General features: G+C 51.5%; 1 protein-coding gene across 1 annotated transcript in view; it reads left to right on the top strand.

Annotated features, from left to right (window-relative positions):
• Positions 1-1779: 1779 nt before the first annotated feature.
• Positions 1780-16802, top strand: part of CRPPA (CDP-L-ribitol pyrophosphorylase A) — a 353916-nt gene continuing 338893 nt past the window's right edge. The window contains exons 1-2 of the mRNA XM_082259071.1: positions 1780-2074; positions 8781-9060. Coding sequence (XP_082115197.1) covers positions 1938-2074; positions 8781-9060 — 417 coding nt within the window. The 5' untranslated portion in view covers positions 1780-1937. The remainder of the gene's footprint in view (positions 2075-8780; positions 9061-16802) is intronic.

The raw sequence follows: 16802 nt of genomic DNA on the forward strand, positions 1-16802 counted from the left end.
CATTGTTCTGGATCCCCAGTGTTATTGTTCTGGACCCCCTAGTATCAGTGTACCATTAATTTGGTACCTCCAAGTGTCAGTGAATCATTGTTCTGGAACCCCGAATTCTCAGTGTGTCATTGTTCTGGATCCCCAGTGTCGGTCCGACATTGTTCTGCACCCCCAGTGTCAGTGTATCACTGCTCTGTATCCCCAAGTGTCAGTGTGCCATTGTTCTGGGACGGTGCATAGGACGCGGTCCGCAGTGCTCGATGCATTTTGGAAGTTGTGTTCACAATGAATGGCGGTGCAGAGCAACAACGCATGTAACGTGTATTACCGCAGTGTTACCGGGACCCGAGGATATACCGTCCACCCTCACACAATGTGCGCTAATGCAGTGTGACCGGGACCCGAGGATATACCGTCCGCCTCACACAATGTGCGCTAATGCAGTGTGACCGGGACCCGAGGATATACCGTCCACCCTCACACAATGTGCGCTAATGCAGTGTGACCGGGAACCGAGGATATACCGTCCGCCTCACACAATGTGCGCTAATGCAGTGTGACCGGGACCCGAGGATATACCGTCCACCCTCACACAATGTGCGCTAATGCAGTGTGACCGGGAACCGAGGATATACCGTCCGCCTCACACAATGTGCGCTAATGCAGTGTGACCGGGAACCGGGGATATACCGTCCGCCTCACACAATGTGCGCTAATGCAGTGTTACCGGGACCCGAGGATATACCGTCCGCCTCACACAATGTGCGCTAATGCAGTGTGACCGGGACCCGGGGATATACCGTCCACCCTCACACAATGTGCGCTAATGCAGTGTGACCGGGAACCGGGGATATACCGTCCGCCTCACACAATGTGCGCTAATGCAGTGTGACCGGGAACCGGGGATATACCGTCCACCCTCACACAATGTGCGCTAATGCAGTGTGACCGGGACCCGAGGATATACCGTCCGCCTCACACAATGTGCGCTAATGCAGTGTGACCGGGAACCGGGGATATACCGTCCGCCTCACACAATGTGCGCTAATGCAGTGTGACCGGGACCCGGGGATATACCGTCCACCCTCACACAATGTGCGCTAATGCAGTGTGACCGGGAACCGGGGATATACCGTCCGCCTCACACAATGTGCGCTAATGCAGTGTGACCGGGAACCGGGGATATACCGTCCGCCTCACACAATGTGCGCTAATGCAGTGTGACCGGGAACCGGGGATATACCGTCCACCCTCACACAATGTGCGCTAATGCAGTGTGACCGGGAACCGGGGATATACCGTCCGCCTCACACAATGTGCGCTAATGCAGTGTGACCGGGAACCGGGGATATACCGTCCACCCTCACACAATGTGCGCTAATGCAGTGTGACCGGGAACCGGGGATATACCGTCCGCCTCACACAATGTGCGCTAATGCAGTGTGACCGGGACAATAAACATGGCGGTAATAATCCGGGGTCGTGTTCTGTATGCCAATATTTTGCTACATAAACTGAGGTGTGGGGGTAACGGGCTGCGTCTGACCGCCAACGTCAGGACTCGGCGTGGAAGAATAGCGCCCGTGTGTCGTGTGTACGCGATCAAACTGTTATCTCCGCCATTAAAACACACGGCTTTAATAAAATTACCACAAAAACGCACAATTAACGTGAAAGAACTTCTACCATCACAGAGCCCTCTGTACGGGGAATAGAGGGGAGAGGGGGATGGGGTCTGCACGGCTCTCCTCTCAGCACCGGCCTCAACCAATCCCGGGACACCTCCGGTGCGGCCTATCCCCGGGACACCTCCCTTAAAGCCTATTTCAGTACAGCTCCGGTGCGGCCTATCCCCCCGGGACCCTTCCGGTGCGGCCTACACTCAGGATCTCTCCGGTGCGGCCTGTGTGTATGATCGGAGGGGGGAGGGGCGGCGCACGGTACGGATGGCGGAGGTCGGGCGGGTGTCGGTGATCCTCCCGGCGGGGGGTACCGGGGAGCGGCTGGGTGGCGGAACCCCCAAACAATACTGCCCGGTGCTGGGGAGAGCCCTGATCAGCCGGACGATGGAGGCCATGGAGAGGTGAGGGAGATCGGCCGATCTACATCGTGCTGTGTATGTGCAGAACGTACTACAGGACCTTCCTGGGTTCTCCTCTGTACCTAACCTCCTAATCCTCCAACCCTCATCCATTCCTAACCCCTCTGTACCTAACCCCTCCTCCATTCCCAACCTCCTAATCCCTCCTCCATTCCCAACCTCCTAATCCCTCCTCCATTCCCAACACCAATACCCCTCCTCCATTCCCAACCTCCTAACCCCTCCTCCATTCCCAACCCCTATACCCCTCCTCCATTCCCAACCTCCTAACCCCTCCTCCATTCCCAACCCCTATACCCCTCCTCCATTCCCAACCTCCTAACCCCTCCTCCATTCCTAACCTCCTAACCCCTCCTCCATTCCCAACCCCTATACCCCTCCTCCATTCCTAACCTCCTAATCCCTCCTCCATTCCCAACCTCCTAATCCCTCCTCCATTCCTAACCTCCTAACCCCTCCTCCATTCCCAACCCCTATACCCCTCCTCCATTCCCAACCTCCTAACCCCTCCTCCATTCCCAACCCCTATACCCCTCCTCCATTCCCAACCTCCTAACCCCTCCTCCATTCCCAACCCCTATACCCCTCCTCCATTCCCAACCCCTCCTCCATTCCCAACCCCAATACCCCTCCTCCATTCCTAACCCCTCCTCCATTCCCAACCCTAATACCCCTCCTCCATTCCTAACCTCCTAATCCCTCCTCCATTCCCAACCTCCTAATCCCTCCTCCATTCCCAACCTCCTAACCCCTCCTCCAGTCCCAACCCCTATACCCCTCCTCCATTCCCAACCCCTCCTCCATTCCCAACACCAATACCCCTCCTCCATTCCCAACCCCTATACCCCTCCTCCATTCCCAACCTCCTAACCCCTCCTCCATTCCCAACCTCCTAACCCCTCCTCCATTCCCAACCCCTATACCCCTCCTCCATTCCCAACCCCAATACCCCTCCTCCATTCCTAACCCCTCCTCCATTCCCAACCCCAATACCCCTCCTCCATTCCTAACCCCTCCTCCATTCCCAACACCAATACCCCTCCTCCATTCCTAACCCCTCCTCCATTCCCAACCCCTATACCCCTCCTCCATTCCTAACCCCTCCTCCATTCCCAACATCAATACCCCTCCTCCATTCCCAACCCTTATACCCCTCCTCCATTCCCAACCCCTATACCCCTCCTCCATTCCCAACCCCTATACCCCTCCTCCATTCCCAACCCTTATACCCCTCCTCCATTCCCAACCCCTATACCCCTCCTCCATTCCCAACCCTTATACCCCTCCTCCATTCCCAACCCTTATACCCCTCCTCCATTCCCAACCCTTATACCCCTCCTCCATTCCCAACCCTTATACCCCTCCTCCATTCCCAACCCCTATACCCCTCCTCCATTCCCAACCACTATACCCCTCCTCCATTCCCAACCCTAATACCCCTCCTCCATTCCTAACCCCTCCTCCATTCCCAACCCCTATACCCCTCCTCCATTCCCAACACCAATACCCCTCCTCCATTCCCAACCGCTATACCCCTCCTCCATTCCCAACCGCTATACCCCTCCTCCATTCCCAAACCGCTATACCCCTCCTCCATTCCCAACCGCTATACCCCTCCTCCATTCCCAACCCTTATACCCCTCCTCCATTCCTAACCCCTATACCCCTCCTCCATTCCCAACCGCTATACCCCTCCTCCATTCCCAACCGCTATACCCCTCCTCCATTCCTAACCCCTATACCCCTCCTCCATTCCTAACCCCTCCTCCATTCCTAACCCCTATACCCCTCCTCCATATACCCCTCCTCTGTGCCTAACCTCCTAACCCTCAACCATTCATCCATTCCTAACCCTTCCTCCATTCCTAACCTCCTAACCCCTCCTCCATTCCTAACCTCCTAACCCCTCCTCCGTTCCTAACCTCCTAACCCCTCCTCCGTTCCTAACCTCCTAACCCCTCCTCCGTTCCTAACCTTCTAACCCTTCCTCCATTCCTAACCTCCTAATCCCTCCTCTGTGCCTAACCTCCTAATCCCTCCTCCATTCCCAACCTCCTAATCCCTCCTCCATTCCCAACCTCCTAATCCCTCCTCCATTCCCAACCTCCTAATCCCTCCTCCATTCCCAACCTCCTAACCCCTCCTCCATTCCCAACCCCTATACCCCTCCTCCATTCCCAACCGCTATACCCCTCCTCCATTCCTAACCCCTATACCCCTCCTCCATTCCTAACCCCTCCTCCATTCCTAACCCCTATACCCCTCCTCCATTCCTAACCCCTATACCCCTCCTCCATATACCCCTCCTCTGTGCCTAACCTCCTAACCCTCAACCATTCATCCATTCCTAACCCTTCCTCCATTCCTAACCTCCTAACCCCTCCTCCATTCCTAACCTCCTAACCCCTCCTCCATTCCTAACCTCCTAACCCCTCCTCCGTTCCTAACCTCCTAACCCCTCCTCCGTTCCTAACCTCCTAACCCCTCCTCCGTTCCTAACCTTCTAACCCTTCCTCCATTCCTAACCTCCTAATCCCTCCTCTGTGCCTAACCTCCTAATCCCTCCTCCATTCCCAACCTCCTAATCCCTCCTCCATTCCCAACCTCCTAATCCCTCCTCCATTCCCAACCTCCTAATCCCTCCTCCATTCCCAACCTCCTAACCCCTCCTCCATTCCCAACCCCTATACCCCTCCTCCATTCCCAACCCCTCCTCCATTCCCAACACCAATACCCCTCCTCCATTCCCAACCCCTATACCCCTCCTCCATTCCCAACCTCCTAACCCCTCCTCCATTCCCAACCCCTATACCCCTCCTCCATTCCCAACCCCAATACCCCTCCTCCATTCCTAACCCCTCCTCCATTCCCAACCCCAATACCCCTCCTCCATTCCTAACCCCTCCTCCATTCCCAACACCAATACCCCTCCTCCATTCCTAACCCCTCCTCCATTCCCAACATCAATACCCCTCCTCCATTCCCAACCCTTATACCCCTCCTCCATTCCCAACCCTTATACCCCTCCTCCATTCCCAACCCTTATACCCCTCCTCCATTCCCAACCCCTATACCCCTCCTCCATTCCCAACCCCTATACCCCTCCTCCATTCCCAACCCTTATACCCCTCCTCCATTCCCAACCCTTATACCCCTCCTCCATTCCCAACCCCTATACCCCTCCTCCATTCCCAACCCCTATACCCCTCCTCCATTCCCAACCACTATACCCCTCCTCCATTCCCAACCCTAATATCCCTCCTCCATTCCTAACCCCTCCTCCATTCCCAACCCCTATACCCCTCCTCCATTCCCAACACCAATACCCCTCCTCCATTCCCAACCGCTATACCCCTCCTCCATTCCCAACCGCTATACCCCTCCTCCATTCCCAAACCGCTATACCCCTCCTCCATTCCCAACCGCTATACCCCTCCTCCATTCCCAACCGCTATACCCCTCCTCCATTCCTAACCCCTATACCCCTCCTCCATTCCTAACCCCTCCTCCATTCCTAACCCCTATACCCCTCCTCCATTCCTAACCCCTATACCCCTCCTCCATATACCCCTCCTCTGTGCCTAACCTCCTAACCCTCAACCATTCATCCATTCCTAACCCTTCCTCCATTCCTAACCTCCTAACCCCTCCTCCATTCCTAACCTCCTAACCCCTCCTCCGTTCCTAACCTCCTAACCCCTCCTCCGTTCCTAACCTTCTAACCCTTCCTCCATTCCTAACCTTCTAACCCTTCCTCCATTCCTAACCTCCTAACCCCTCCTCCGTTCCTAACCCTTCCTCCATTCCTAACCTCCTAACCCCTCCTCCGTTCCTAACCTCCTAACCCCTCCTCCGTTCCTAACCTCCTAACCCCTCCTCCATTCCTAACCTTCTAACCCCTCCTCCGTTCCTAACCCCTCCTCCATTCCTAACCTTCTAACCAGCGTGCCCCCCCCTTTCAATGCACAGTGATCAGCGTGCCCCCCCCTTTCAATGCACAGTGACCAGCGTGCCCCCCCCCTTTCAATGCACAGTGACCAGCGTGCCCCCCCTTTCAATGCACAGAGACCAGCGTGCCCCCCTTTCAATGCAGAGATCATCGTGCTCGCGCCGTGCCCCCTTTCAATGTAGAGACCAGCGTGCGGCATGCCCCCTTCAATGCAGAGATCATCATAGAAACATAGAAACATAGAATGTGTCGGCAGATAAGAACCATTTGGCCCATCTAGTCTGCCCAATCATTCTTGCCCCCTTTCAATGCAGTCTGCAGAGACCAGCGTGCTGTGTGCCCCCTTCAATGCAGAAATCATTGTGCCCCCTTCAATGCAGAGTGAACAGCGTGCCAACTTGCCAAGCCCCCTAGACCAGTGCACTTGACTTACCTGTTGTAGCGGCGGTCCCCGCGTCTCCTCGAGTCCTCTCCTGTGTCCCGCCTCCTCCTCAGCCAATGGCATTGGCCGAGGAGGAGGAGGATCCGTGTGACAATAGCGAATTTTCATTCGCTATTGTCACACAATGGGTGGGCTTGGGGCGCACTGCTCTGCGCCCCAGGTCCATCCTTTCCTACTAGAGCCAAATAGGCGGGGAGCCGTGGACTGTCTGGGAGGCGGCGGCCTGGAGGAGAAGGGGTGACGTCACTGGTTGCTAGACGCTAAGCGGCTCTAGCCTAGCAACCAGTGCAGTGTGTGGGCTCCCGGCCGCCTCCCTGCAGAGAGACAGCGCCGACAGAGAGCAGCAGAGCGGTCAGCGGATCAGGGGGACAGATGGTCAAACTCACAAGGCGGTTCTGCGAACTTGCAGAAATGTAGTAACCGGTTCTATTTAACCGGTGCAAACCGGCTGAATCCCACCACTGCCCTCCTCCGTACCTAATCCCCCAACTCCTATACAACTCCTCTGTACTTAATTCCCCAACTCCTATACCCCTCCTCCATATCTAATCCCCCAACGCTTGTACCCCTCTTCTTTATCAAACCCCAGAACTCCTATACCCTTCCTCTGTACCTAAACCCGCAAACCCCTATAGCCCTCCTCTGTACCTAATACCCCCAACCTCTACAGCCCTCCTCTGTTCCTAGTACCCCAACCCCTATAGCCCTCCTCTGTACCTAATCCCCCAAGCTCTATAGCCCTTCTCTGTTCCTAGTACGCCAACACCTATAGCCCTCCTCTGTATCTAGTTCCCCAACCCCTATAGCCCTCCTCTGTACCTAGTCTCCCAACCCCTATACCCCTCCTCTGTACCTAGTCCCCCAACCCCTATGCCCCTCCTCTGTACCTAGTCCCCCAACCCCTATACCCCTCCTCTGTACCTAGTCTCCCAACCCCTATGCCCCTCCTCTGTACCTAGTCTCCCAACCCCTATGCCCTTCCTCTGTACCTAGTCCCCCAACCCCTATACCCCTCTTCTGTACCTAGTCCCCCAACCCCATATACCCCTCTTCTGTACCTAGTCCCCCAACCCCTATACCCCTCTTCTGTACCTAGTCCCCCAACCCCTATACCCCTCTTCTGTACCTAGTCCCCCAACCCCTATACCCCTCTTCTGTACCTAGTCCCCCAACCCCTATACCCCTCCTCTGTACCTAGTCCCCCAACCCCTATGCCCCTCTTCTGTACCTAGTCCCCCAACCCCTATACCCCTCCTCTGTACCTAGTCCCCCAACCCCTATGCCCCTCTTCTGTACCTAGTCCCCCAACCCCTATGCCCCTCTTCTGTACCTAGTCCCCCAACCCCTATACCCCTCTTCTGTACCTAGTCCCCCAACCCCTATACCCCTCCTCTGTACCTAGTCCCCCAACCCCTATAGCCCTCCTCTGTACCTAGTCTCCCAACCCCTTTACCCCTCCTCTGTACCTAGTCCCCCAACCCCTATACCCCTCCTCTGTACCTAGTCCCCCAACCCCTATACCCCTCCTCTGTACCTAGTCCCCCAACCCCTATACCCCTCCTCTGTACCTAGTCTCCCAACCCCTATGCTCCTCCTCTCTACCTAGTCCCCCAACCCCTATACCCCTCCTCTGTACCTAGTCCCCCAACCCCTATACCCCTCCTCTGTACCTAGTCCCCCAACCCCTATACCCCTCCTCTGTACCTAGTCCCCCAACCCCTATGCCCCTCCTCTGTACCTATTCCCCCAACCCCTATGCCCCTCCTCTGTACCTAGTCCCCCAACCCCTATGCCCCTCCTCTGTACCTAGTCCCCCAACCCCTATACCCCTACTCTGTACCTAATCTCCCAACCCCTATGCCCCTCCTCTGTACCTAGTCTCCCAACCCCTATGCCCCTCCTCTGTACCTAGTCTCCCAACCCCTATGCCCCTCCTCTGTACCTAGTCCCCCAACCCCTATGCCCCTCCTCTGTACCTAGTCCCCCAACACCCCTCTTCTGTACCTAGTCCCCCAACCCCTATGCCCCTCCTCTGTACCTAGTCCCCCAACCCCTATGCCCCTCCTCTGTACCTAGTCTTCCAACCCCTATGCCCCTCCTCCGTACCTTTCCTCCATTTCTAACTCCTAAGTGAAGAGTGGGTGAGCAATATTACAAATCCTTTGGCAAGTAAAACAGTTTAGCTATAGATAGTTCAGTTGTACTGTATAGTTGTTTGATAAATTACAACAAATCTGTAATAAAACTGAGTATGTGTTGCTCCCAAGTTTATAAATGCACTTGCTCCTTTTTTGCAGAGTCAGTTGGATATCGGACATCGTTGTGGTGGTGGCCACAGAGAGTGTGGATTTGATGAAGTCCATCATTCACAAATATGGACACAAAGGTATAACTCTGGTGGAAGGTGGGGCGACGCGTCACCGATCCATCCTCAATGGGCTCCAAGCTTTCATAGAAGATCATTCGCTGGGGCCCGCGCTGCAGAAACCGGAGGTAGTGATCATCCATGATGCCGTGCGACCATTCGTGGAGGAAGATGTCCTGCTGCAAGTCGCCAGATCAGCCAAAGAGCATGGTGTAAGTTGGATCTTGTTATGAGCACATTTTGGGGAATTTCCATGCATATGTTATGCTTTAAAAAGCCAACATTCTCTAGTTTTGAATGGAGGGTTGAAGGATTAGAATTTCTGTTCAGTTTTTACTGTTGTTGGGTTTTTACTGCTATCTGGCTGCCTCCTTTAGAGAGATTTCCTCTCACTTCCTGTCCTGCTGAAGACACCAGACAGGAAGTGGGGGAATATCTGAAACAGGAACACAGACAGAAAAAATCTAGTAAAGAAGAAATATCCAAATAAAGACTCCTGTTACTAATAAAATATAAAACAATAACCTTTTTAGCCAAACTATGAGACAATAAATATGTTTAGGCATGGAGAAAAGGGGTATAGGAGTTTGGGGATTGGGTATAGAGAAAGAGTATAGTAGTTTGGGAGTTGGGTATGGAGGAGGGGTATAGGAGTTTGGGGGTTGGGTATGGAGACTGGGTATAGGAGTTTGAGAGTTGGGTATGGAGGAGGGGTATAGGAGTATGGGAGTAAGGTATGAAGAAGGGGTATAGGTATGAAGAAGGGGTATAGGTATGAAGAAAGGGTATAGTAGTTTGGGAGTTGGGTATGGAGGAGGGGTATAGGAGTTTAGGGGTTTGGTATGGAGACAGGGTATAGGAGTTTGGGAGTTGGGTATGGAGGAGGGGTATAGGAGTTTGGGGGGTGAGGTATGGGGGGTATAGGAATTTGGGAGGTGAGGTATGGGAGAGGGGTATAGGAGTTTGGGAGGTGAGGTATGCAAGAGGGATATAGGAGTTTGGGGAGTGAGGTATGCGAGAGGGGTATAGGAGTTTGGGGGGTGGGTATGGAGGAGAAATATAGGAGTTTGGGGTGAAGTATGGAGGAGGGGTATAGGAGTTTGGGAGGTGAGGTATGGGAGAGGGGTATAGGAGTTTGGGTGGTGAGGTATGGGGGGTATAGGAATTTGGGAGGTGAGGTATGGGAGAGGGGTATAGGAGTTTGGGAGGTGAGGTATGAGAGAGGGATATAGGAGTTTGGGAGGTGAGGTATGCGAGAGGGATATAGGAGTTTGGGGAGTGAGGTATGGGAGAGGGGTATAGGAGTTTGGGAGGTGAGGTATGCGAGAGGGGTATAGGAGTTTGGGGTGTGGGTATGGAGGAGGAGTATAGGAGTTTGGGGTGAAGTATGGAGGAGGGGTATAGGAGTTTGGGGGTTAGGTATGGAGACTGGGTATAGTAGTTTGGTATGAAGGAGGGGTATAGGGGTTTGGGGATGAGGTATGGAGGAGGGGTATAATGGAGTTCCAACGTGTTCCTCCTGATAAACTGGGTGTGAAGGCCACATGACCAGGCCTGGTGGGCTGGATTCGATTCACGGACCTTGTGTTTGACAAATGTGCTATAGAGGATAAGCCCATGTTCAAGGGCCTGGTGGACACAAGGTTGGAAGCTCTATTTGAGCCCTTGTTTTTTTTTTTTTTGGCAAGACTTGCCATGCAATCTGTGATTACCTCCATGGCTATCTGCAAGACAAGAAGATTTGTGCTTCTTTAGGTAGACCTTTAATTCCCAAGACCAGGAAAAGTTCTCAACCTCCTCAGGCCCCAAGCTCCAAGTCTAAGTCTAGAGCACACTTTGGTTGGAAGATGTGGAGCTCCAAGCTTGACAAACCTGGCTCCAAGCCCTCTTCTTAATAAAGAGGTGTCCCCACTTGTCAGAGTGGAGGACATCTCTCTGCCTTTTCAGCCTTCTCACCCTAAGAAATCTTAGACGTTTGGGCTCAGAGTGTCATTACCAAGGGCTACAAACTATAATTTTGGACACTGCCTCCTCAGTCCTTTGGTGTCTGTTTTGTACCCGTTAGGAATATTCCCTTGTCTGACCTCACTTGCAAGGTATTCTTTTTATGTTGCTATCACTGCAAGGCTTAGGGTATCTGAGTAAGCCACCTTATCTGGTAAGGAGCCTTTGCTAGTGTTAAACAAGGACATGATTGTCCTGAGGGGTCCTGAAGTCCCTTTTCCTTCTTCCAGCTCAACCAGGACAGTGTCCTCTCCTCCTTATGTTCGCATCAAAACTTCCCAAGGAAATTTCTATCCACTGTCCCAATATGCTATGCACTATGAGAGTCTACTTCTCGGCTACTGCCTATTTTTGACAATCAGATTCCTTCTTTGTCCTTCCTGAAGGCTCCTGCAGGGACCTTCCTGCTTCTCACTTCACCACTCCATTGGGTTGTTGGGCAAGCCATCATTGATGTCTAAAGCAGGGCCGTGCAGAGACCTTTGGAGGGGCAGGTGCTCAAAGTATAAAGTGGGCACATGGAACAGGGCTTTAAATAGGGCTGTGCTCAAAATATCAATACAGCAATGTATCGTGACGCATTTCTTCCTGATACGCATATCGATACGGATGATTCTGTATTGATGGGGCAGAAAAATGCTGTGATACAGCTTTGAAAAAGAAACCGAACAGAAAAGACTATTTTAAGTTTAAACGTTAAAAAACATTTTGTGTCTTAACAAGTTGTGCCAACCTGAAGACTTTTTTTCTTCTGTTATACAGAATAATAAAGAAGGTACTGCTGGTGGGTACTGCTGGCGGGTACTACTGGTGGTAAATGCTTGCTCCTCTGAGACACCAATGCCGGAGTATGATGAGCCTTGCTGGAGGAAGCATGCAGAGCCGTTGCTTCTTGTATCTCTCCTCTCACAGGCGCAGTGCATTTGATATCACTCCGCCTGTGACAGGACAGAGCCGGAACTATACAGGAAGCATCGGCTCCATTCTGACCCGAGGATGAGCTGGCAGCCAGGACATCGCACGGGGGTCAGGGAGCTGCAGCCCAAATGCGGGAGACTCCCTCACCTTGCGGGAGACTTGGGATGTCTGCCTTGACAAAAGGACACTTTGGGCATCAAGGGGCAGGTGCTCAGGAACCCTCTGCTCCCCCCCTCTGCTCATGTCTGGTCTAAAGCAATGGTCTCCAAACTGTGGTCCAGGCCAGATGTGGCCCTGTACTTTCCTTAATATGGCCCTTAGGTCGCTTTTCCTCCAACTTATACGAGATACCATTTTCCCAATGACCCATAACATTTGGCCATAGTTACTGCCACTGACACCGACGATGCACAAAACTTCTTCCCACTGACACCAGTAATACAAGGAACTATTCTTTCCACTGACACCAACAATGGGGCATAATTCCATCCACAGACAGGAATGATGGGGCACTATTCCATTCACTATTCCATTCACTATTCCATTCACTATTCCATCCAATGATAGTGTAATATTCCTCCAGCTGACAATAACAATGACAATAACCATTCCATCCACTGACACCAACGATGGAGCACTATTCCTCCCACTGACACTAATGATAAAGTATGGTTTGCTCCCACACTAGGACATTTTCCATTCCCATTGTCCACAGTCTGGCTATTATACTGGCCCTTTGTTTAGAAAGTTTGGAGACCCATGGTCTAAAACAGGGGTGTCAAACTCAATTTCATCGCGGGCCACATCAGCATGCATTATGGTCGCCCTCAAAGGGCCGGTTATATCTGTAGGATTAGATGTCCAGAGTACCCCACGCCCCCCTTACACCCTTGCATGAGATGTCAGGAGCCCCTCCCCCACCATCAGAAGTCAATAGTCACCCACCCTTCCTTGCATCACAATGCACCCCCTTACCTTGTGCTGCTGACAGGAAGAAGATGCAGGTAGATCTGGAAAGAAGTGCAGGGTCTGTAGGAGAACCAGAGGAGGGCTGGAGAGTCTGCTGAATGCTGAGATCAGGCAAGGTGGTGTGTGGCTGCACAGAGAGGTGCTCACATAGGATCATAGGATGCTATGAGGAAGGCGTAAAGCCGAAACGCATCAGATTTGTCATGTTGTCACCGCTATCCATGTTGGAATAAAGAATTTTACTTGGAAGAAGACTTTTAGTGTGGCGGCTTTATTCATATAACAGTTGGTTTGGACATTCAGCCTGAGCACCGACACTTAGCTCTTTATCTTCCCACAGTGCGGTGGAGCTAGGGTGAGTTATTGTTTAAAAGCTAATAGAGTAGGAGATAATCGGACAGATAAGGGTAAGGAGTTCCATAGGATTGGAGAGGCTCTGGTAAAGTCCTGGAGGCGAGCATGGGAGGAGGTGACGAGGAAGCTAGAGAGCAGGAGGTTTTGAGAGGAACGAAGAGAGCGATTAGGTTGGTATTTTGAGACTAGGCTAGTGATGTAGCTAGGGGCTAAGCTGTGGATTGCTTTGTAAGATGTTGTTAGTATTTTGAATTTGATCCGTTGGGTGAGCGGAAGCCAGTGGAGGGCTTGACAAAGAGGAGCAGCTGAGACACTGAGCGATTGGTGAGGTGGATGAGTCTGGCGGCAGCATTCATGATGGATTGGAGGGGGAGGATCCTGTGTAGAGGTAAGCCAATGAGAAGGGAATTGCAGTAGTCGAGGCGCTAGATGACCAGGGGAGTGAACTAGAAGCATTTTTCAGATCTTTCCATAGATGTTTGATAGGACTGAGATCAGAACTCCTAGAAGGCCACTTTTAGAATAGTCCACTGTTTAGTTCTTAGACATTTTTCTGTGCCTTTAGCTGTGTGTTTTGGTTCAGTATACTGTTGAAGGACCCATAACCTGCAACTGAGATAGGGCTTTCTGAGACTGGCCGTATGTTTTGCTCCAGTATTCCACAATAGTCTTGATATTTAATTGTGCCCTGCAAAGATCTATAGCACGCCTTTGCAGATGCAGCAAAAATCACCAAAACCTTTTTCTCTTGCGTCCTCTGACAGTTGCCACCCACTCATACAGTCTCCACGATTGGGTTAGCTCCTGTTGAGCTTTGGTTGCCCAGTTGGCTCAGTTGCATATCTCTCTGGCCTGGTTGCTACGTTGCCTTTTTGGAGGTTGCGTCTTCCCACCCCTCACACCTTCACTGCTTTGGGACTTCCCAATCGTGGAGACTGTATGAGTGGGCGGCGACTGTCAGAGGATGTAAGCCAAAATAGAATTTTGTAAGAACTTACTGTAAAATTATTTTCTCTGAGTCCTCTGACAGTCGCCGCCCCCGTCCCTCTTGTTTTAGGGTTGATGGTTTCCATGGACTGCTTGCTACAGAACTGAGGAAGGAGTGGTCACTAGCTGGGGATATTGGCTGGAGGGACGGCCCCCCCTGGAGGTGTGTCTGTATGTATGTAAACGTTTTTTGCTATTTAATGCTGCCTAGCTTGCTCCTGCAGAGGGCGCCAATACCCACACCCAGAGAGGGTATTGGCCCTCTCCGCAGGAGCAAGCTAGGCAGTAATTTTGTTAATACAACAAACATTAACATATAGACACACCCAGTGGTGGGATTCAAAAATTTTAGTAACCAGTTCTGACTTTCCCAGCAAAATGACCAGCGTGCCCCCTTTCAATGCACAGTGACCAGCGTGCCCCCCTTTCAATGCACAGTGACCAGCGTGCCCCCCTTTCAATGCACAGTGACCAGCTTGCCCCCCTTCCAATGCACAGTGACCAGCGTGCCCCCCTTCCAATGCACAGTGACCAGCGTGCCCCCCTTTCAATGCAGAGAGACCAGCGTGCCCCCTTTCAATGCACAGTGACCACAGCATTGCCCCCAATGATTGCAGAGTGCCAGCCACAGCATTGCCCCCAATGATTGCAGAGTGCCAGCCACAGCATTGCCCCCAATGATTGCAGAGTGCCAGCGATCCCCCCGCACTTACCTCACGGACGGTCTCGCAGTCGCAGCTTCTCTTCAGTCCCCGGCTCCCCGCGTCTCCGAGTCTTCAGTCCTCCCGCGGCGCCTCCTCCTCGTCCAATGGCACGGTGTTTGCCTTTCGGCCAATCAGGAAGCGGGAGGACCCGCTCCCTGATTGGCCAGGAGGAGGATCCGTGTGACAATAGCGAATTCTCATTCGCTTTTGTCACAGAATGGGCGGGTCGGGGCGCACTGCTCCGCTCCCTGGCCGCCACGTCTGCGGCTGCGCGGTCCGAGCGCGGGACATTCAATTGTACTGTGCTCGGATGCGCAGAGGGATTCAGCCGGTTCTGCGAACTTGCAGAAAGTTAGTAACCGGTTCTATGGAACCGGTGCGAACCGGCTGAATCCCACCACTGGACACACCTACAGGGGGCCGTCCCTCTGGCCAATATCCCACAGCCAGTACCACTCTAATCCAGTTTTGTAGCAAGCAGTCCATATCACTTTTGAGCCATTGTGGATCATTTGGGGCTGTGCCAATACCGTCCTCATTATGGTCATGAGCTCCCCCATGCTCCTTTGTATATACAGAGCTGAAGAAAGTATTTCATAAATTTGCCTTCTCTTTGTCCCCAGTCACCCACTCCTGATTATTTTGTAATTGTGTGTGTGTGTGTATATATATATATATATATATATATATATATATATATATATATATATATATATATATAATGTGTGTGTGTATGTATGTATATGTGTGTGCGTACAGTAATCCCCCGCTCCATCGCGGTTCAGTTTTTGCTGTCCCGGTAATTCGCGGTTTTTTTTGTAATGTTATTTTACTATATAAATCATTAAAAATGAAATATTTTTGTGTTTTCCATTGCTCTTGCTCTTAGTATCTTGTACGTGTTTAAATAAGTTTCTATTGTTTTAAAAGTGTGTTTAAAGACCTTTAAAATGCTTTTACACGTACAGTGACAGTAAAAAAAACATGCCTACAATGCATTTTAATAGGGTTACACACACACACACACACACACACACACACACACACACACACACACACACACACACACACACACACACACACACACACACACACACACACACACACACACACACACACACACACACACACACACACACACACACACACACACACACACACACACACACACACACACACACACACACACACACACACACACACACACACACACACACACACACACACACACACACACACACACACACACACACACACACACACACACACACACACACACACACACACACACACACACACACACTGTTGTTTCACCAGTGGATATCTATCCAAATCCTTTTTTTTGGGGGGGGGGGATTTGGGTAGGTTCCACTCTTATCTGACTTGATCACCAATAGAATAATGACTGCTTTCTGGATGGAATATAATTCCGGAGAACACACATTATGGATACCAGCATGTGTCATTTCTGAGAATCCATATATTACCTGGATATTGACCTTTACTGACCTATCAATGTGTGGGAATGAATTCTCTCACCAGTAGATATTCTTTCATGTTCCAATATTGTGAGTTCCTGGAGATGTGAATATTTCTCCTGTTATGATTTCACAATGCGCATTGAGCAATTGTTTCCAAAGGGATGTTTTGAGCTCTGTACTCTGAAGCGGTATTCTAAGAAAAGTTTGTAATGTGCTATTTCTTCTTTGAAATGCAGATAGTACAAATACAGTTTCAGTGATAAAGTAACTACTTTCATACGGTCCTTACATTTTTGAATGGCAGTTTATTAATTCTCACCCTCAGGCGGCCAGTAGGCCTGTTAATGGCTGCTTTGTCAGTCGTTCCCTGATGGCTCAGTTCAGACACAGAGCTGATCCGAGTGGCTCTGTACTGTGTGCTCACTGTGATGACCAATCACAGCGATCACAAATGTAAATACTGTACTGTTTACATTGGAGAGCCCGCCCCTTCCTCCTTCAAGCAAAGAAGGTGGAACTAATGAATTATTATTTCTA

This window comes from Pelophylax lessonae (genome assembly GCF_965119305.1).
Source record: "Pelophylax lessonae genome assembly, chromosome: 5".
In the NCBI taxonomy this organism is placed as follows: Eukaryota; Metazoa; Chordata; class Amphibia; order Anura; family Ranidae; genus Pelophylax; species Pelophylax lessonae.